This window comes from Labeo rohita, chromosome 20, assembly GCF_022985175.1.
Source record: "Labeo rohita strain BAU-BD-2019 chromosome 20, IGBB_LRoh.1.0, whole genome shotgun sequence".
NCBI classification, from domain to species: Eukaryota; Metazoa; Chordata; class Actinopteri; order Cypriniformes; family Cyprinidae; genus Labeo; species Labeo rohita.
Window position 1 is genome coordinate 2,988,601 of NC_066888.1, and position 23,489 is coordinate 3,012,089.

At 36.3% G+C, this 23,489-nt stretch overlaps 1 protein-coding gene across 4 annotated transcripts in view; it reads left to right on the forward strand.

Annotated features, from left to right (window-relative positions):
• Positions 1 to 23,489, forward strand: part of LOC127182854 (centrosomal protein of 128 kDa) — an 84,005-nt gene that overhangs the window by 42,998 nt on the left and 17,518 nt on the right. For 3 of the 4 annotated variants that reach the window (XM_051138508.1, XM_051138507.1, XM_051138509.1), the window contains exons 9-18: positions 2,870 to 2,956; positions 7,064 to 7,138; positions 7,599 to 7,734; positions 7,815 to 7,954; positions 8,382 to 8,648; positions 10,236 to 10,844; positions 12,590 to 12,754; positions 17,940 to 18,116; positions 20,912 to 20,971; positions 21,971 to 22,163. In XM_051138508.1, coding sequence (XP_050994465.1) covers positions 2,870 to 2,956; positions 7,064 to 7,138; positions 7,599 to 7,734; positions 7,815 to 7,954; positions 8,382 to 8,648; positions 10,236 to 10,844; positions 12,590 to 12,754; positions 17,940 to 18,116; positions 20,912 to 20,971; positions 21,971 to 22,163 — 1,909 coding nt within the window. The remainder of the gene's footprint in view (positions 1 to 2,869; positions 2,957 to 7,063; positions 7,139 to 7,598; positions 7,735 to 7,814; positions 7,955 to 8,381; positions 8,649 to 10,235; positions 10,845 to 12,589; positions 12,755 to 17,939; positions 18,117 to 20,911; positions 20,972 to 21,970; positions 22,164 to 23,489) is intronic. The other variant, XM_051138510.1, reaches the window with a different exon arrangement.

Genomic DNA, 23,489 nt, shown 5'->3' on the forward strand with positions numbered 1-23,489 from the left:
CTGTGCTCCTACCAGCAGGGGGCAGTATCTGCCTGTGTTTGCGGTCCATTAACAATTGCCCTATTTATTTGAGAGGTGACTGATGAATGGAACCTCATTTGCATTTTCTCTCCATTGCAGTTTGCTAATGAAAAGGCAGTGTGCCTTAGGCCTAAAGAAATAATGCATTTGTTGCGAAATTACGAGAAACAAACAAGACAAGCAAATCAGGACAGATAAACAAACAGTTAGTCACCAAAGAGCTGTTAAGAAAAACATTGTGCTGCTCTTTTACACACCCATATAATCTAGACCACTGTTAGGGCAGTGAATGATGTCACTGCAGCATTTCACAAAGTGATTTTAAACTAAGAAATGCTTCCTTAAAACACATACCTAACATAAAGACATTGTCTGTGGCTGGGCACAACTTAATGTGATATTATTTGAGCTGTGGTCTGTCTTTGATAAAATGAATCATTAATTATGTTTTCCATTCTGCATCTCACTTATAGTTTCTCATTCTGATGATAAATAGCATTCCAGCTGTTTCTTACAAAACCTATTCTCATTTTGTGCTCCATATGCATGCTGGAATCACACATGCTGGGTTTTCACATTAAATGGCATGTGGCACAGAATATGTCAGTTACCATTACAGTTTTATTTTAAAATCTGAAAAAGTGAATTAAATGTACTCTAGTATAAGTTTAACTCAACTAGTGCATTACATTTTCTTAATATGCAATCAGTGGTCTACTGAATGCTATCAGTGGTGCTTTCTAAGGCAAGCATGATAATTACAACTGCTTATACTAAAAGTTATGGCAGGGCTGGGAAACTTTGGTCCGGTGGGCCACTGTCCTGCAGAGCTTAGTTCCTATCCTAATCAAACACACCTGAACAAACTAGTCAATGTCTTTAAGATCACTGGGAAGGTATATGTTTGATTAGGGTTGGAGCTAAACTCTGCATGACATCAGCTCTACATGGCTTTTCGGAACAAACCCTGTGGCTTTAATTGCTGGCAGTCAATACAGTATCCACCTTATTTTCCCCATAAGAGTGGGTGCAAAGCCAATAGAAGGCAAGCCTGATGGTTGCAGGCTTGCCTTCTAGTGGCTTTGCACCCACTCTTATAGCCGAAAAAGTGTAACGGCTAAAGCTAACACTTTCGGTCTGGCAGTAAGTAGAAAATAAGACCAAAGGCCTTTTTTTTTTTTTTTTTTTTTTTTTGGATTGGGTGGAGGAGAGGCTGTACTGCACTGAATAAACAGGCTTTTAGAGGAAATGCCTTATCGTTTAATGAATCGACAGCATACCTGCTACTCTTCAACATGTTTTACACTAAACAATACTTTTGGATTTAACTATTTTTAGAGTTTACCACGAAAACATGCTGTTTTATAAGAGAAGTTACTGACTTTTTGCGACAGGTGGGATTCAGCTTACGGCACTTCTCATTCTATGATTACATAGATAATACTATGGTATCTGTAAATGGCGACTGAGTGTCGCACAAAGATTGGTTATTAAGGGACACGTGATCCAAGCTAGCTGTTACGCTTTCTCCAATAGTAAGTAATACAGACCCTCACATCTCCCTATAATAAGACAATCTCTGAGTGGGCGTGGCCATTTGGAAATGTCAAAGTCTGGCTTCCGGTCTCATCCGCGTCCAGCTATTTGTACATGTACAAAACAGCTTGTTTGCTGCTTGATATTGCAAATTGGTGTGTCTTACCATATTATTTTTTATATTATCTTAATTATGAACACACTGGTTTGTAATGCAAACTGTTTTACCATTTACTGCACGTTGTTATGCTTCTCGTTATTTTCCCATAGCGGCTAATGAGCCAGAAGTCTTGCCCATAGGCTTACTTCCACGTTGAAGCGTAAGGTGAATAAGCAGGTTAAATAAATAAAAAAATAAAAAAAACACTCGTATTCTTTGCAGATGCTTTCATACCTACTTAATTTACAAGTATATGTGCATTTAATTGACAAATACCCAGTGTTTCCCATACATTGATTTATTTGTGGGGGACCACCAGAATATCAAAACTAACCACTACAGATTTTTCAAAATATGAGAACTGCACATATCAAAATGCGGTGCTAGTGTTTTTTTATGTTACTGTATATCTGAAGGAAACCGACTGTTTTTCGATTTCATTTCCATTTCATCATGCCAGTAATGCCTGATCGTTTGTAAGGGCAGTGCTGCTTTGTGTACAGCCGTTACCTGAGGAAACAGCTGTTTGTACCGCTCCAAAAGCGGCACCTATTGGCAAACAATGAATTTGCATTTTCATTCAGAGCAATGCGAAAATTGCCTAAATCACACAGCAAACACCCAGAGCTGTAAATGTAAACCGGTATATAGTAGTCAACATTTGAAGTGGATCAAAACCTTTTATCAAAGTTGTCCTAAAACCAAAACAATACCCGGTTCTTGTCTTAGGACAACTTTGATAACTTTTTTGATCCATTTCAAATGTTGACTACTACATATATTCCTACGGGGAAGCCCCACCACACACAGAGTGTAGGTCTGTGGGAAACACTGAATACCTACGTATGTACTACAGCTAAACCTCAAGTGGTGCTGAAAATGGCAATACATTTGCAAACCTGCAGCCGATGTCAATACATATGCTTGATACAAAAAGATAAATTGAGTCAGTAAGCAATGTATTATAATGTATTATAGTTAAACCGCATTGTACTGGCAGAAAAGCACAGTGTTCAATTTTCTCCAAGGGATCGAGAAAAGCCATCTATCCATCCATCCCATCCATTGTAGTGCTAGTTATTGGAGTAGGGGAGGTTAACAGAAAGGCTACTAATCTTTTTTCCATCTCTGCTATACCCTTTGTCCTCAAAGGCTTTGAGAAGACATGGCGCCCATACCCCGGAGGCTGATGAGAACTTCAGAAATAGACTGCAGAGATCAGAGAATGAGAGAAGCAAGGTGTGTATGTCTTTGCTATTGCCTTGATGTGCACAAATGGCATAAATACATTATTAACCCTCTGGGGTCTGAGGGGGTTTTGGGGCCCTGGAGAACTTTTGACATGCCCTGACCTTTATGGGTTTTTTTCAGTATCTTAAAAACATATTAACAGCTAAATTCAGATTACACTGTAAGCAGCACAAACTGGGCCTCAATTGTGTTTTTGAGGAAAAATGTTTATGCATTGTTAGTGAAAAACTAATTTTTTTTTAATCACTGAAATAAGACCATAAAACACATACAGAACAACTGTTCACAAAACTTTTGAGAACCGGATTTGGTAGACTAGAGTTTTTACTACAGAAAGAAAGCCATAGAAAACCATATATTGATTTAACCTTTGTAAGACATGATTTGTGTTGGAAAGGCTGTATGCGAGGGAGTGATAGTGGCCATGAATATTTAGTGTTTCACACCATGGGCCTCCCATAATGAGCTATCAGTCTTTAATGTGTCTATGAGGTAACAATGAATGTGAAGAGTAAAATAATGGGGGTTTTGATCATTTGTATTTTATTTACATCACAAAATAATCAAAAAATACACAGTGAAGGTCAAGGACACATGATTGGACATACTGATCTAAATACTGAGACTTGAACAGTAACACACCTTTGTGCCAAACATTCTTAGACTCTAAGATTCAGTGTAAACACTCATACCACTTTTATATCTTGTGGTTTTATATTTTATAGAACATTAAAAACATCCTGGCATTGTGAGTCATTTAGGTGTAATGAAATTACATACATTTCAAATTGTTTTGCATGATTTCATACATGTAGTCAGGAATAGGCTTGGGTATTGAAAATCGATTCTGATTCCAGAGTCGGATATTTAAGGTCAGGAATCGGATACTACTTGTGAAATTAAAATTTCCAGACCTAGCGATCTGCCAGGACCTTGCTCGCTAATCTAAGGGCATAGCGCTCCAAAGTATGGCTACACTTGTGATCAGAAGTCGAAAAAGCAAAGTAGCCTATACTATTTGTGATAAGCTAAATATGTTGCAATAGATGTGTCACCACTAATATGACAAAGCATTTTAATTTAACATATCGTTAAAGATCACAAACACAAATACCAACATGATTCTGTTCCTAAATTACGATTCATCTGTTTGATTTCTCAACCTTTCCTCTGTGCAGCGTGCAACCAGTGTGATTTGAACATTCAAATCTGCATTTGTGCTGCCGCTGACCTAAAGAGGGTTTATCTCAGTGCCTCATATGGTATTCAGATTATGCAAGCAGTGCATGTAGCATCTTGGATCCTATAGCAGTGCTAGACCGTAGTAATGTACTGTTGATAAAATGCATGTGTAGAAGCATATAGGTGATTCTTCAATTAAGAAACTTTTCTTTACTCTAGAAAGTTTACTAGTATTTTAATCTAAAAAAAAAACACATTTAGAAAAAAAACAAAAAAACAAACAAGCAATCATTTTGATTATTTTCAAGTTCTAAATGTACGTGATAATAATCAGTTTTGGGAAGGTTACTTTGGAAATGTAATAGGTTACAAATCACAAGTTACTCTATTTAAAATGTAATAAGTAGTGCAACATTTCAATTATTTTATTGAAGTAATGCAGCTTATACATTTGATTACTTTTTGATTGCATTTCTAAATTTCTTATATTTTCAACTGTGTTAATCATTTTGAAACATTTAAACGAGGCAGAGTTAACCTTACACTGATTACTGTCAGACTTTTAAAATCCTTTATCACTTGAATTAAGATTATAATAAGTAAGGGATAATATACATATTTATTTTGCAATAACAACTGGTTGGATGTACGTTATCCCTCTTATTACACAGCTGCTTGCCACAAGAGTAAATAATTAGACACGAAACACTGATATAGGTTGAAATATTTGAACGCAAAGCTTCTATGAAGAAACCAGTTACTAGTAAGCGACAAGTTCAAACTAGACAGACATTTAAGGGATACATTACAGTTATACCACTTTTATTACACAACATTTCACCACATATATAATTAAGTACCAGTACTTACAGTACTAGATTGTTAGTTATCTTAAAATCCATTACAGTGTACAAAACAAAATGGCAGCAGCTGCGTTTGTATGAAACAATAGAGCAGGTCCACAATACCAGGAGGACAGAATTAAGAAATTTTGCACATAATATTGAATTGAGTTTTAATATTTTATTAGCTAACCATAATGCAAATCTTCTACCAAGAAAAACTATCAAGCGTGTAGCACTGACTTAAGTTGCCCGGATAAGTCTGTGTTATTAGCTTTTACCAGTTGTTACTGAGGAATAACATACCTTGGCATGTCATGACTGACCAATCAGAATAAAGCATTCCACAGAGCCGTGTAATAATTTAATTTAAAGCACAGACACCACAAATTCAGACTTAAGCACCTCTTATTTACTTTGAGATCATTCTGAAGTTAAATACAGATTTAAAATCATAACAAAAAATAGTTTAATAGCTATGATACTGGTTTTGAAATTAAATGTTTGTATAGATAGGAAACATTGGCATCTAGCAATGCCTTGGAAAAAACAATTAAGCTTAAAAAACAAAATATATGCATAAACTCAAATAAGAAATAAAAACAGTTATTGAATAAGCATGTTTCCTGTTCTGTGTCCTAAACTCCCGAAACATTGGTGTCTCATTTTAGAGCAGTCAGTGCAGTTTATGAAAGTCTGTGTTTTCAAAAGTAACTAATTTCATTACACATTTTTTACTCAGTAACTGTAAGTAATTACATTTATTTTGTAATTAAATTACGTAATTCTGTTGCATGTAACTAGTTACTCCTCAACACTGATAATAATAACCATAATTTTTTATAGTTGTATCTTAATTTCCTTGCTTCTGTGTGGCACAGCTCAACAATTAACCTGCACCATTTTGGCGGAACACTGCTTGTTGTGCATTATAAGCAATCCAAACTAGGAACACCTTAAAAGTGTTTACTGTGAACTGGGCCGCTTAAAACACTTTATTATGAGACACGTTTTCACTTGAAACAACCAGTACAACTCACTTGTTTTGCAATAATCATGTCATTACCATTTACACTACATTATCAAAAATACATCTCGCACAGCACAGCAAAACTCACTCGAGATTGATCAAGGCCATGACCAGATCTTGATTCCGAAATGTATGATAAATGTTTTAAACTAGATGAAACATATTTTAAAGAACTTTTATTTTGAGTAATTTAAGTTGTCACAAATGACCCTAACTGAAGACTTTCATCTTCGAATGGTATTCCAGAGATTTATTTGAGACGTTTGGCAAGTTAACAAGAAATCCTCTAGTGGATTTGAGATTTACCCAACCCTAAATGTTCAGTAATTTTATAGCATACAACATCATCTTGTTGGCATCTCACTAGCTGATTTTCAGTCATAAGCTTCTTAAGATCTAGTGGAATCAGAGGGAGATGGTGTGGGCAGCCTGAGCAGTCTCTCAAGGGTAAGCATTAACAGGCCATTCGCTCAACTCCCTGCAGAAGTAATGGTTTTGCAGACTCAAACACAACTTCCAACATGACTGATGTTATTGGAGGCAGACATTGGTGACATTGAGCTTTTCCTCAATGTCACCATTTGTTAAAAAATAATAACAATACATTCAATAGATGTGACCATAACCAAAATCAAGTTGTTTGAGTGTGGTGAGACAACTCCTTAAGTGGGTGTTTTTCTTAATAAAATAAGCTGGAAATTAGAGCAGACTTTATGCCCATCATCATAAAGTGAGAATTGTGTCACTGTGAATTCCTCTACAGATGCATGCATGTGCATGGTACTCTTATTTTTTATTTTGATTAGCTGTTATAATAGTCTGGAGAGAAATTTCAGGCAAGGTCTGGTGAGAAAAGTGCAAGATTTCAACAAATTGAGTCTCTAGATGTGACCAAAACCAAAACTGAGCTGTTTTGAGTGTGGTAAGACAACTCTTTAAGTGGTAGTTTCTCTTATAAGAAATAAGATGGAAATTAGAGCAGACTTTATGACTTTATATAGTCATAAAACAAGAATTGTGTCACTGTGAATTCCTCTACAGATGCAGCAGGAGTTGGAGAAACTCAGAGAGCAGCTGGACCAATCAGAAGGTGGACGAGACACCCTTCTTCAGAAGGTGGTCTCTTCCCTTCTACCATTAATTTAGGTTTTGCTACAATACTGATGCAGCGATATTTTTATTGTTCACCTAAAAAAAATTGTCGTCATTTAGTCATCCTCATGTTATTCTCACCTTCATGATATTCTAAATCTTAAGATTTCGTCTTTCATTGAACACACAAGACTTACACTAGTAGCATAGACTATATTTTTAAAACATTCTTTTGCATACTTTATATGTTTGAAATTAGGGTTGTGACTTTTTTTTAATGTATTTTTATGCCTTTTAGATGCTTCATTATTAACCTTAGGATATTGAATGGGGCTTAATTGCATGGAAAAGATTGGACAGCACAGTTCTTAAAAATTGTTTGTCTTCGAATGAAGAAATTAATGTTGGTTTTTAACAACATAAGGGAGTAGTGAATGGTGGACAGTTTTCATTTTTTATGTGGGTTTCTGCCGTTGGCCTGCAGATGGATGACATGCGTTCACAGCTTCTGAGGATGGAGAAGGAGCGTTTAGATTTGCAAAAGGAGTTGTCTTTTTGCCTGTCTCAGCAGAGAAGTGCAAGAAGACAGCAGGACAGAGGAGTTACAGGCCTTGACAACGGTAACATATGTTGAGTGATGTTCAAGTGTTTTGTGAATTTTATACTGTTTAACCACTATTTGTTTGTGTGTTTCCCCTAGGACGCACAGAGCTGGAGAGAGAAATTGAAGACCTGCGTGTGCAGTTGGGTAGAATCAGTGTTTCTAGTGAGGTGGAAGACCTGAAAAAAAGCGTAGAGCGAAAGGAGAGAGAGAAAACTCAGCTCGCTTTCCGGGTCGAGGTTTGTGTGTTTGATATTGTTTTTTTGTTTGTTTGTTTGTTTTATGCAAGTTCAATTTCATCTGTGGTAAGCTTTCATTTTTCAAAATGGTTTCATTAAAGTGCAGTGAGAGAGGAGGCATAGAGGAGTTGTGTTTATGTCCCAGAGCACAGATCGCTCTGTTGAGCCCCAGGCCTCCAGTCCTCTGCCTATAAACCCCAGTATGGATGAAAAAAAATATTTATTTTTGAATAGCAAAATATTGGAATAAATTTCTTGTACATGATCATTTATCCATTCAGCATTCAAAAATGTCTGATGTCTGCTTTGATCATTATTTTTCTTTTATTCTTTTTATTTCCATTTTCCCATTCTGTCTTTCCTTCATTCTTTCTTTTGTTTGTTTTGTTCTTTGTTGTTGATTTGTTCATTTCTTTCATCTCTCTAGGCTCTTTCTGCAGATCTGGAGCGACGTGAACAGCAGCAGTTGAAGATGTTGGCCCAGCTGAAGGAGATCCAGTCTCGTTCAGAGGAAAATGTGTCAGAATGTGGCCGTCTGGAGGCTCAGCTGATTGAGGGCAAGAGAAGGAGAGAAGAGCTGCGCTCTAAAGCTCAGGAAGCAGTCAGACAATGGAAGACTAAGTGCAAGAAACTGGAACGAGAACTTCATGAACTAAAGGATAAGAGCAGAAAAGACACTGATAAAGATAAATGGGTGAGACTTCACAACACGTGGGTGGGATCCAGAGTTAGCTTTATGCCACATATTCCATGATCGGTAAATGAAAAAAAAAAAAAAAACTTTGTATTACTGGCTGACAGCTGTTAATGCATACTGTATAACAGAGGTCACCAAACTTGATCCTGGAGGGCCGGTGTCCTGCAGAGTTTAGCTCCAACTTGCCTCAACACACCTGCCTGGAAGTATACCCATTAAGACCTTGATTAGCTGGTTCAGGTGTGTTTGATTATGGTTGGAGCAAAACTCTGTAGGACACCAGTGTGGTGACCCCTGCTGTATAAAATATCCATTCAAACTGAAAGCATAAATCGTGGCTATGCAGTGCTGGTTTCAGAGTAAAACTATAACATTTAATTCACTGATGCGCTTCATTTGGCAGCGCTAAAACCGGCAGGACATATGTTGCTTACTTGCTGGCAACCCACCAAAATAAAAAGCTTGATGATTTTAAATTTTAAAATGATAAAAATTTAAAAAGTAAAAAGGAAAGAAAAGAAAAGAAAATGAAAATGAAAATGTAAGTATTAACATTTACATTCACAACATTCATTTACATTCATTTACAGCATCTTTAAAGTCTGTGTAAAGTAAATTCTGAGAATTGTTTCGAAATGCATTGTAAATGTTAGAAATACATTGCTGAAACATGCTACAAAGACTGAGAACCATGCTCAGGATTTTTTAGGTGGGGTTAAAATCATGACGAAACGGAGTCAAGGAGCATGCACCCTCCCCTAACACTGTATAAAAAGTGTGTTCGACTTGAAGCAGCACTGACCGCACAGACTTGTTGTGTGTCAAAGTAAGTTACAGTCAGTGCTATAGAGAGCAGACAGCTCTTTATGCTTTTGAATTGCTCTTGCGGTACTTTGTCATCATAGTCATTCTGCGTAGTACTGCTTCAAGTCAAACACAGCTAATAACTAGAGCACATTAGCATCAGTGGTCCGCTGCTCAGTCGCGAGTTACTGTCATTATTGTACAGTTTGCTTGCTAACTATGCCTTCGTCACGTAAATGCATATTACCTGTTTGCGATGATTAACTTATTTAAAGGAAACTGCTAAAGGGAGCTTCCATTTAGAGAAGGCAGCTTTCCGCGAGTGGGCATGGTTTCAGTGCCGACAGCGCACATACCCCCAGCTTTTGAGAGCGGACAATACTGCTTGTTTTTTCAGGATTTTCATGCCTTATTTTCTTAACTTCCTGGGGGTTTTTATCATTCAAATTTGGCTGGGTGGTTAATAACACATTTTTCTGTGATTTAACAAACTCAGAATAATACATTTAATATTACTTTACATGGACTTTAATGTGCTAAAAAAGTAATTGTATTTTTATTTAATACCCACTTTTGTCTATTCTGTTATCACACTTTATTTATTGTTTATTATTTAATGTTGTTAACAAAAAAAAAGAAAAACTAAACTAAATGAATCAATTGCAAAAATACTATTATTACTATTATTATTTATTTTATTTTTATAGTTATATTTAATGGGTCACACTATGTGCAGTGTGAGCACCAAACTAAATCAGATTGATTTGTTCTGTCCTTCAGAGTAAAGAGAGAGAAGGCATTCTTAGCCAGCAGCTAGAGGGTGCGCGCCAACAGCTGGCTAATGCTCTCGGACATCTCGCTCAGCGTGAAGAGGATGTACGCCGCTGTAATGTGGATCTTACTGAAGCTCGTTCACAGCTTGTCACTTCAGAACTAGAGCTCCAAGAGGCTCGGGAAACCTTGAGAGGCCTGGAAGAGGAGGCACAGAAGCAGGTCTCTTTGCAGGTCCGTATGAAAGAGGAGAACGTCAGGCTGCAGAAGCGTGTGGAACTCCAGGAGCAGAGGAAAGAGGAGGAGCAGAGAACTCTGTTGGATCTCCAGGGTGCAGTCAAGAACCTGAGCGCTGCAAGAGCTGATCTTGCTGCCAGAATGGCTGAGGTGGAAAACTCCAAGAGGGATCTAGAAAAACAGCTCGCTGCAGCTCAGGAAGAGAGCTCCTCTTTTGCACGACAGCTGGAACTGGAGAGGCAGGTGCACCAGAAGGAGATGAGCTACCTCCGAACGACCCAGCAAGAAGGAAAAGCCCAACAGGAAAGAGATGTACATGACATGCTGAGATTATATCAGCGAGAACGAGAAGAGCTGGAGGCTGTCGTCAGAGACCTTAAGGTTTGAATATTAATCACAGTCTGCGCATGTACCTGTTTGTTTGTGATTAGAGGAATAGTTTACCCCAAATTAAAATTCTTTCATTGTTTACTCACCCTTATGTCCTTTCAAATCTGTAAAGTTGTAATCTTTTTCTGCGCAGGGCGTGACATTATCAATACAGTTGGTTGTCTGCTGGTACAGGACAAACAAAAACAAACAAATACATAAATGAAATTATGATTTCAAATTTGGTTGCCCAAATGTACAGCTGTCTTTACACTATAAAAAAAACAAAACAAAACAAAACAAAAAAACCTGGACAAACCCTGTGCTTTTTAAATAAGGTACCGTGGCAGCATAAATCTAAGGCCACATTTACACTGCATGGTTTAAGTGACCCAATTCCGTTCTTTTTTCCTCCCTTGTGGCACAGATCGGATATGGCCCACGACGGTGTAAGCAGGAAAAAAAGTCACATGGATTTCGATATTCTCTGATCGGTTTCAGGCCTCATTCATATGTGGAAATAAATCAGATATAAATCGGATACGTGCGTTTGCTCCTGCCGTGTATGCGAACAGATCGGATATTGCCCTGTAAATGCGACTCCTAAATCATTGGAAAGTGAGTTTTGTTTTTTGTTTTTTTTAAACATTTTGCAGTTAAGACATACCTGTAACAAATGAAACATCTCTTCTTGAGTAGCAGAGTATTATTAATAAAAGGCAATCTGATGCTGAAATGTGTTGCTTTTGAAATCATGTTCAGTGCTCATTGCTGCTGTTGTCAGTGACAGCAGTTCGTGCACAGACGAGCGCTTTAGTCCCGTTGTGAGGACTCTACCCATTTGTTCCATTGAAACCACAAAATTAAAAGCACACAAACATGTGCCTTGATATAGCCTACAATCACTGATGAACTCATTTGGTTTTAATGAGTAAAAAAACCCAGTAGATGTGACATGCTTAAGAAATATCTACCACCTGATTATTCCACTAAATTCCATGTCAGTAAGTTAAACTCAATGTACTATTGAAATTGATTGTAATGTCATATATGCTATTTCTGGTTTGTTTTACGAAGTGCAGTGTAAAATGCACACATCGGATACGGGTCACTTTTAAAAGCAATGTAAGCACATTGTCCAAAAAAATCGGATAAATTTACAAAATCGGAATTGGTCAACAAGACCTGCAGTGTAAATGTGGCTTATATTCAAAAGCTGACTGAAAATAAGAAGCATGCATCTTATGTTGATTGGTTGATTGCAAAAAAGGACCTGTGTAATAATTCTTCTTTTTTTTATGTTCCAATGGAAAAAAAAATGTTAGCATACAGGTTTGGAACAACATGAGGATAAGTATATGTTTTTTCAGTGAACTATTCCTTTAATTGCTCTTAATTTCACATAAATAGCCACAAGTACATTCTCCATTCTAGGTTAACGGGATCCAGATAGGCAGATGCTGTCCATAGCTCAGATGTAGCAATTTTTAGATACCCTGCTTTATGCAAGGGGTTGCATTTTGGCTGAAGCTTGCTGTAGGCTTGAATATTTAAACCCGTTGTCTCGTTCATGGCCACTACAGGATAATATCAGAAGGTTTTTGTTTTGTTTCATTTTTTGTTTTGTTTTGTTTTGTTTTTTTAGTAGAGATCAAGATTATGCCCAAATGAATCTTAGAAATTAATAGTTAAAAATTATAATTATTTCTAAGAAGAAATGAAGAAACCAATGTGATAATGATTCTTTTCTTGTGTAGTCGGAGGCAGTGACTGATAGTGAATTGAGGAGAGCTCTGCAGGTGAAGCTGGACAAAATAAGGACTGAATGTGATAAACTGACGGAGCAGCTAAGCACTTACGAGGAGAATCATGCTAAGCTCCTCTACAAGTACCACGCCCTCAAAAAAGAGCTGGATGTGAAGGTAAAGTTTAAGGCAATAGACAGGAGAACACATGGCACAATGAGAGAAACACAAAAAAAAGCCCTGTGTTCTCACAAGACATAACAACACAAGAACATCCAATGAGAACCCTTGTGAACTGCGAACCCCGACATGGAATCTAAACCAAACTAGACAGATCTGAACACCCCACATTCTTTACTTAAATTACTCTAAATACTAGGAATTAGGGGTGGGCGGTATGACCAAAATTCTATTTCACGCTGTGACTAATTTTATTTCACATTAACGATATATATTTCACAATATAGTTATTTATATATGTTAAAATGTATATTTATATATGTTAATTATGTAGGTTTTGTTAAAAAAAGCGCTGTATAAATAAACGTGATATGTAGTTACTCTGAAAATCTACAAAAATGGCTTTATATAAATAAACTATACATTTATATAAATACATTTATATAAATGTTTCTAAATTGTTTTTAAATCTTCTGTAATTGTTTTACTTTAATCAGTTTATAATATTTATAATATATAATATATTTATCTAAATATTTTATAGTGAAATATTCTATTCATAATAAATTCTTACTTCTTAATTTACTTTCTTTTAATTTTGTAGCATATTATTAATATTAGTTATATTGCTTAAATGTGTTCTCTGGTGCAGTTTTGCCATGTCTACTTTTTAGATTGTGTTTTCAAAGGGTTTGTTTTGCTCTTTTTGCCAACTCTTTTCCTAGAGCTTTATTAAAGAGAGGGAAGAGTTCAATAGTGATTAGAAGAAAAGCAGCAGTATGCAAACTGAAAATAAGCTAACAGCTATTGTTAGTACTAAGTAGTTTAAATTATACACACACGCATCATTATTTGACTCCAGCCTGGTGAAGACTCACACAATGTTGCTCAGCCTTTCATACAGTCATGGCCAAACACATCGGCACCTATGCAATTCTGTCAGAAAATGCAACCCTTCTCTCAGAAAATTGTTGCAGTTGCAAATGTTTCGGTACTCACATGTTTTTTTTTTTTGTTTGCATTGGAACAACACAAAAAAACAGAAAAGAAAAGTCAAATCTGATACAATTCCACACAGAACCCAAAAAATGCACTGGACAAAATTATTGGCACTGTTAACTTAATATTTGGTAGCACCCCCCTTTAGAAATAAAAGTAACTGAAATCAATCACTTCCTGTAACCATGAATGATTTTCTTACATCTCTCTACTGGAATTTTGGACCCCTCTTCTTTTGCAAACTGATCCAGGTCATTCAGATTTGAAGGATGCCTTCTCCTAACCGCTGTTAGAGATCTCTCCACAGGTGTTCTGTGGGATTCAGATCTGGACTCATTGCTGTCCATTTCAGAACTCTCCAGCGCTTTGTTTGTAACCATTTCTGAGGGCTTTTTGAAGTGTGTTTCGGGTCATTGTCTTGCTGGAAGACCCATGACCTCTGGTGGAGACACAGCTTTCTGACACTGGCCACTATGTTGCGCCCCAGAATTCTTTGGTAATCATCAGATTTCATGATACTGTTCACACAGTCAAGGCATCTAGTGCCGGAAGCAGCAAAGCAAACCCAAAACATCTTTGAACCTCCACCATGTTTGACTGTAGGGACTGTGTTATTTTCTTTGAAGGCCTCATTTCTTTTTCTGTAAACAGAAAAAAGCTCTATGTTTGTCTCATCTGTCCACAATACGTTCTCCTACAAGAATTGTGGTTTTGTCACATATGTTTTGACACACTCCAGTCTTGCTTTTTTATGCAGTGGTGTCCCCCTGGGTCTCCTACCATAGCCTCCCTTTTCATTCAGATGGCGACGGATATAGTGTGAGCTGACACTGTTGTACCCTGTGTCTGCAGATCAGCTTGAATTTGTTTGGAAGTTAATCTGGGTTCTTTATCCACCATTCGAACAATCCTTTGTTTTAATTTTTTATTAATTTTGCTCTTCAGTCCATGTCCAGGGAGGTTAGCTACAGTGCCATGGGCTGTAAACCTCTTGATGATATTGCTCACAGTGGACACCTTGAGATTGTCCATGTTTTTCCACATTTTTTTCTCTCAAATCCATCTTTACACTTCTTTCTTTTCTCCATGCTCAGTGTGACACACACCACAAAGGTCATCAACTTTTCTCCATTTTAACTGGTTGCAAGTGTGATTACTATATTGCCCTCACCTGTTACTTGCCACAGATGTGTCTAAATACAAATTACAGGAACATCACATGCTTGAAAAACAATTATTTCTTACAGTTTTGACAAGGTGGCAATAATTTTGTCCAGTCTATTTTTAAATTCTGTGTGAAATTTGATCAAGTTTGACTTTTCTTCTGTTTTTTTGTGTTGTGCAGTGCAAACAAACACAATAAGCATGTGAATACCAAACATTTGCAATTGGAACAATTTTCTGAGAGAAGTGTTGCATTTTCTGACAGAATTGCAAGGATGCCGATATTTTTGGCCATGACTGTATTTGCCTTTTACTGCGTGTGCGTGCAGGCCTCCTTGCATCATTAAACTGTGACTGGATAATTTGAGCATCATGATGAGATGTTTCCAATCTTAGACAAATACATTCTCAATATTTACTATTTTTGCTGCCGATACAGGATATATTCGGTTTAAAAAGCTAGGACCAAAAGTGTCTCTTGAAAGAAAGTAAGTGTACATATCAGTTCTTTCTAAAAAGGTGATTTGCCCCAGTAATAGTTTTGTAAAAACAATTTTTGGTAGACAGAAAATTGGCTTCTGGACACATTCAGATCAAAGAAGTAAATCACATTACTAGTACACAGGCAAAAGTTCACTTCAAGAATTGACAAAGTGTCATCAAGTGAGTTCAAATTCAGTTGTTTGGGGGTGAAAAAAGTCAGTGCAAAATTAAATAGAAAGGGTAAATCAGAGTATCTTCCATTAATTTAACATTAAAACAGAAAAATAAGAAAATGGTTCATTTTTCTTTTCTTTTCTTCCATTTAAAAAAAGAAAAAAAAAAACAAGAAAAACAAGAATTCCGCTTTATTATCTGCTTTTACATTCAGGGTTAGAAAATGAATGAATGACTTAAATATTCAAACTCTGCATGTGGGCGGGAATAAAATGCCCCTTTCCATTAAACCGTACCATCATCAGTTGTTCCCCAGTTTCGTGCAGCAGAATAACAGTCCTGCTGCTACAATTGTATGTATTCTTAACGTGTTTATTGCTGCTATATTTCATCACTTTCTCATCAAACAACCAGACTAACAAAAGGCTAACGAATAGCCAGTACAGGGGCAGAGCCTAGACAGGTCTTACTTTGGTTTAGGCATAAATTCGGTAACATGCGCAAGAAATGCAAGTTATTATTTTCTCATGTTAAATTATTCGCATCTGCGTATAAAACTACCCCCTAGCCTACATCTTTGACACATCGGCTGTTTTATTTAGTTAACAAAATCTGTGTGGCAAAGCTGCACGACGCACTGGACAGCATGTGGAGTCAAAGCATTTTGCACTGTAGTGGCATGCAGACCACTATCGATTTAGGTGTAAATAAGACACTGTCATAGCTTGTTTTAAACAATATGCTGAGTTTATTTCATTAATATTCAGTATTAATTGATATCTCACAAAATGGTGTTTTATTTTTTTCTGCCAAGTAAAGACACAGAACCGACTGACTCCCAGCATAATGCACAGAATGGTGTGAATGTGACTTTTTGAACACATCGGTGGTGTGAGTAATTTATAATGACCCAGTAGTATAAAAAGCTACTTGATTCTTATTCCAGAATAAATCAGCGTTTTGAATGAATCGGTTGAATGGATGAATCGTTCATAAACACGATGACTTGCTGCCACCTACTGGCGATAATCCTTTTTATATTCCTAATATCATTTATTTTATATTTCTGTATTCAAAATCACATTATATTATACAGTTGTAGTGTGTAAATGCATTTACTGCCTTCTGGGAAACATTAACCCATAAATACACCTGTGCAAATATGGCTTTGTTTGATACGGATTTATTTGGTAACAGCCTATAGTGTCATATTATTCTAAAATAACTGAATTTAAAAATTGAACATTAAAGATGACATACATAATTAATAAGATTAGAGAAAAGCCTATATAAAGGTAAAAATCATCTGCCTCCTATAGCAATACATACTTAAAAACTATTACATTAATTGACTAATAATTACTAATAAAACTAATAATGATCATATTGCAAATAAATAAATAAACAATACTCAAATGTTTGATTCTTTTAACTGAGAAATGATATTTTATAATGGCTATTTAACAGTACCCCTAAAATTTAACAATGAAAATTAAAATAGTAAAATAAAAATACTATAATAGATGTGACCATATACTACACTGATATGAAATATTGTTGTATCTTTACATATCTATATACTTTTAACTTTATCTCTGTCCAAAATTTAGCTAAATAAAACAGGCAATATGTTAAAGGTGTAGGCTAGGGGGTAACTGTAGGGGTGCACATGCAAATAAATGAATATTTAGGCAATGAGATAATAGTAACTAATATTTCTCGTGCAGGTTGCTGAATTTATGCCCACACAGAAGTAGGTCCCCTCTAGGCTTTGCCCCGGTATGGGCTATTCGTTATCCATTTGTTAGTCTGGTTGTTTGATGAGAATGTGATGAAATATAGTTGCATTAAGAATGTATACTGTAGCAGCAGGACTATTATTCTGCTGCATGGAAATGGGGAACAACTGATGATGGCAGTTTAATGTTTGGTTGGCCAATCAGCGGAAAGGGGCGTTTTATTCCCGCCCACAAGCAGAGATAGAATATTGAAGTTGTCTATTCTTGTTTTTATTTATTTATTTATTTATTTTGTTTGTTTGTTTGAATAAAAAAAGAGAAAAAGGAACAGTTTTCTTATTTTTCTGTTTTTTAAATTAAATTAAAAAGCGAATGGATGGAAGATATCCGGTTTAATCTACTGTATAGTGTTCTATTTCATAAGAAGCGTAAACTTTATTCAAACCACAAAAAAACTTATTACTGAAACCCACAATACACATACATTCAAGTACCAATATGTTGCAATATTTTAAATTGAAGCTTAGATCAATCTGGACACATGGTTCTCTCAGTAGTTGACCAATGTCATGCCTGCACACATATCTCAGTCTCTCAGATGTGTCTTAATGTCTTCTATGTAGGTGAAGCTAGCAGAGGAGGAGGAGGAGAGGAGACAAAGTGCAGAGCACTCCATGGCAGAGCTGCACGAGAGGGTCACGGGCCTCCAGACAGAGCAGGAGTCCATCCTCCATGCCGTAGGGACTCAGATTGACTCAGCCTGCCAGCTCTTGTCAAAAGAATCAGCCGCAAAGCTTGAAGTACCCACACACACTACAGTACATTACAAACATTACAGAAAACATACACTGAAATATAGTAAAAGCTGCATGCAAATTTATATGCTGTCAGAGTATGTACTGTACAGCAAACTCCCCACCTTTCAGTAAGAACTCGCCTTTTTGAGATCAAAATAGATCACCTACGAGATTTGTGTAGATCAGATGAGAAAGTGTTTTTAAATATTTATATGCAAAGATGTTTATACATTCTAAAAATGCATGGACTCAGATGCATTTTTACTCGGACTTGAGTCCAAACGAGTCCAGGGACAGTTGGCGGAAATGTTGATGCATTATCACGAAAGTGATATTCAGTATTTGCATGTGTTTTCAAGTCTCGTCCAGAAGGCTACTTGAAAGCTGATGGGTTTATGTGCGCGCACACACTCAAAGCGTGCTCACAGAACGTGCTTCTCGGTCAGTGTGCGAATGCCGAGTTTTCTTTTGCTTACATTCTGTTAGGTTCTGTTTTTGCTACACACATGCTCGTCTTGGAGACTATTCATGTAAATGCAGTCGGTTTTGTCTTAAGTAAACCTGAACAGTTGGGAGAAATACTGATGCGTCAAACTATTTAATATGTATGTCGGATCTTAAAGCGACAGCAGTGTAAACCTGCAGCCGCCAACCGTGTTATAAATGTTAATCAAACAACAAAAGAAAAAGAGAATATTTCTCACTGTTCTTGATTGAATCACTTATTAACTTTAATAAGAATCATTTTTAATGTATACAGTGAAGATTTTGCAGTGTTTTATTTTTACTTTTATTACTTCCTGAAATGTCTGTATTAGACTATTTCTGTAATCTGAAAAAGGTCTATTTTTTAAAATTCTATTTTCAAAAAAAGATTCTGTTTATTTAAACATTTCACTTTTGTATTGTTGATTACTGTATATATTTATTTATCCTTTTGCTTGTAAATAATACTTGGAGTCTTTACTTGCCTTCAGTAACCAAATGTTTTACTTGTATTAGTTGATTAGTTTTTGCTGTATTGGAATTATTATTCATTTTTAAACATGGTGGCAGTTTCTAGCTTTAAAGCAACAAAAAAAAAAAAATTCTAACATTTTTGCGGCAATAGTTTTTAGTCTGGGTACCCCTGGGTTAAAACAATGTCAGGATATGACAAATAGTAGTGTTTCCTTGGACTCGGACTCGATTCTGACTCTGCCCTTTTATATATACAGCCATTTTATATATACATATTTATTTATATATATATATATATATACATACACACACACACACACACACACACACACACACATACATATATATATATATATATATATATATATGGTGCTTTAGTCAAATGTTGTATGCGATATTCCAAGTTAAATTTGCAACTTTGAACATGTCTCTGCCATTGACGTCTCCCTGTCCTTAACTTAAAAAGTAAAGTTAAAGGAACACTCTACTTTTTTTGTAAATAGGCTAATTTTTCAACTCCTTTAGTGTTAAACAGTCTGGCGGTAGCACTTTTAGCATAGCTTAACATAGATCATTGAATCTGATTAGACCAGGGGTGGCGAAATCTGGTCCTGGAGAGCCGCAGCCCTGCAGAGTTCAGCTCCAACCCTATTAAAACTCACCTGCCTGTAGCTTTCTATTAACCCTTCATGCTGCTGCTCTCCAGGCCCAATGTTCGCCACCCCTGGATTAGACCGTTAGAATCTCACTCAAAAATGACCAAAGAGTTTAGATATTTTTCCTATTTAAAATTGATCCTTCTGTAGTTCCATCGTCTACTAAGACCGACGGAAAATAAAAAGTTTCTAGGCCGATATGGCTAAGAACTATACTCTCATTCTGACCCTTTTCACAAGCCTGTGATGACGCGTTTCAACAGTCATCATCATCATAAATCCTTTAAAGTTTTTTATATTTTGATTTTAAAAAAATATGCATGTACATTTATAACACTATACTTTGTATTATATCACCTTTCCATCAAGTTATAAAAAAACATCTCCAACTCACACTCAATTGGTCAAAAAATAGGACTCAACTTGGACCAGACGAGGTGGACTCGGACACAAAAAAATATGTTATAGTAAAAATGAATTCTCGTAGTTCCAAGTGTTTTTCCCAGATGAACAGAAGTCTTGTCTCTAAACTGTGAAGGCACTCCCTGCTTTTTGCAGGTTGTCTGTACTTGTTTCTCAAGGCTTTTTTAAGTAGAGTTTCTTTTGTCTCAGCTCAAGCTGTCAACATTCATGTTATATTCCAGTTTTTAACATTTTTCTGCATCATTCACACCTTTTTATCTGCTGCCGGCAGCCCCCTTTGATTTAAGAAAAAAAAAAGACAAAATGGCCTTCTTTCCCATCATGCATTTGTGTCAGCAGTCTAAACCGGCTTGGCGGTGTTCAAACATTGTTGTCTGTGATAGGTAAGCTGTCGGGGGAACACAATCCTCCTCCACAGGCTTGCTTTTGTAAAGGTGACAGACTCACCTCCCGTGATCGTTCACTCTGAACGTGTACAATATCGCTCTAAATGTGAAATTTGTATATCTGCTCATTTTTGCTTTGCAAAGCGATTCATCTATGTGGAGGGGTTTTCCCACAGAGCCCAAGATCTCTGATGTTTACGGCCCTCCAGTAGACTGTCACTGTCTTGTAAAAACAGATCAGAAGATCAACCTGAATGATTCAGAATATTTTTCCTTCTGCAGAGACATCTTTTTTTTTTGTTTTTTGTTTTTGACTCATGCATAATTTGTATAGCAAAACAACTTTACTCCATGTGTGTTTTCGGTGTTCTAGGCCATTACCTTGACTCCAGGAGTGCAGAAGGATTCCCATCGTTGGCTTGCTGAGGTTAAGGTATATTGTTGAGTCCAGCTGTTGATATTCATTTCTCTAGCTGATATCATGCATCTAAACACAGCTTTACTGTCTCAGATAGGCTAATGGAAACATCCTTCAGCTCTCAGAAACTTAATGTCATGTTTTATCAGGTCTTACATTTATATAATGTTTATTTTAATACATTTAAATGCATGTGTAGATGGTTGTGAGTTTGTGTGTCTAGTGTATTACATCACTCATATCGTATTGAAAGACCCAATGAAATGGCTTGAGAAGCAGTTTTCATTTGTCTGTGGTACATTATTTATTTAATTATTTATTTATTTTATTTTTATTTTTTTATTGAATCAGGTAGGGACAATAAAGGCACTCATTTTAAATAGCCATATATTAAATATTTTAAATATTTTAAAATCCCTGTAGTGTACATTACAGTTGAGAACTATGATGTGCAACTTGCTATTGCTAGTCATTCTTATTTCTATACATTTTGTTAGACAAGGTGAATTTTTGGTCCATTTTAATACAGAAAAAGCCTTTTAATTGTACAGTTGCCAGAGATACTCCTATTTCAGAAGTTTTTACTTGACCTGAGCTTTTCCACCATTGGGCTGAATGGTTCTAAGAATGGTATAGAATGGTTACAGTTACATTTCCACTTGCTTGGTTCAGTACGGCGCAATTACATGCTGCTCTCGGCCTAGAATTCTACCTTGCTGGTAGAATGCGTGTAGTGACATTGCTATTCGGTCGTGGCCGCTGTTTACATCTCTTACATTTGCGTTACCAAGGAAACTGATGCATTTGTATTACAAGCTCTGTTATAAACATTGCAGAGGAAAATTAAATAATATCCATACTAGCTTGGTAGAATTGGGATGGAATGGAATGCTTAAACAACAGGAATTATTTGGCACTATGATGGAAAAGTGGCCCTTCTGATACAGTTGTATATATTATTGTGATACAGATGTGTGTACTCATTGTCCCTACTCTATGTCTTTGTGTGTTCAGACAAAACTCCAGTGGCTATGTGAGGAGGTGCAGGAGCGGGAGTCCAGAGAGAGGAGGTTGAGGAGGACATTGCAGCAGTACAAGGAACAGATGAAAGCACTGAAGCAAAGGAGAGACTCAGAACTGCAGAGCCTCCTGGACCGCATTACCCTGCAGGATCGGCTCCTCAAAGACATCCAATCAGAAAAGAAAGGTACTAATTCACCTCAGAGAAAAATGATTAATAGTTCAGATTTTATTGGGCCTGACAGTTCAGCACAGGTAGTAATGTGAAGTCATATCCAATTATTCTTATGCATATACTGTATAAAATTTGTATATATACTGGCTGACTTCTATTATAGCTGATTTCAAGGGCCGGTTGCATAAAAGGTTTAGACTAGTCTTAAAATGTTAGCTAATTTTTTCTTTAAGACTGGTCATAATTTTAAAATTCTGTGTATGTAGGTTGGTCTGAGTTGAATCCAAAAAATAAGACAGATTACCTTTGGTTAACTGCTAGCTGGTAAAACTAGTCCTTAAGACACTGTCTTAACATAGAGGCTAAGTTTATGCAACTGGGGCCTGTTGTAGTTTAAAATTTGCTAATCACATTCACAAAACATGACCTTCCAATAATCCAGTTATCTAATGAACAAACCAATCAAGGTTTTTTTTTATTATTATTATTATTCATCAAAACGATTTACAAAGCACTTTTCACCTTTTAAAAATGCACCATTGTGATTATAGTTTAAATACAGTTTAAAATTATTGTCAAAATACAGTTATTGTTACTACTCTTCCAAAAATGTTTAAAAACAAGACACAAAAATGGCATTTGTTCATAATGGTTCAGATGGTGCGAAGTGAATGAGTTCACTAGGTGGTGCTGCACATGTGTTGCACTCCAAACTAATCCACAGATGAGTATACTTTGAAAGCTGCGTCAGACATGGCTGTGTGTGGGATTTAACGTAACATAGAAAAAGTGTTATGCTCAGGCCTTTATCCATAGATCTGCTGAGAACTCTGAATTGTTCCCTTTTGAGCACCAGTTAAAAATTAAGTGCATGAGCCCTTTTATAGCGTATGTAGGCCAGTAAAAAAATTGGAAATTAGCACACCTGACTTAATTTTTACTTATACTGTAGGGATGTGCATCAAAATGACTGAGGCCAATGCGTTATGCTTCTCGATGCATAGCCAACGATACGATACATTAGAGATTTATATAAAGCAGCTACCAATGCAGTGCGATCCGATTTTGATTTAACACAATGCGATACGATACAATGGAAAAAAAAGTGATTCTATACAATTTTAATATGGTACAGACTGAGAATGTGCCCAAATCTGAATACTGTATTTAGAAAAGAAATTATGTGTGTACTATGGAACCCCTAGAGGGAATAAATACGAGATGGGAGAAAAAAAAAAATTGAATTCTTTCTCTCGCAATTATATTATTGGGTATTTGTACTGTATATAAATTATGGGCATCGGGAAGCCAATATTAATGTGCGGGGCATTGAAATCA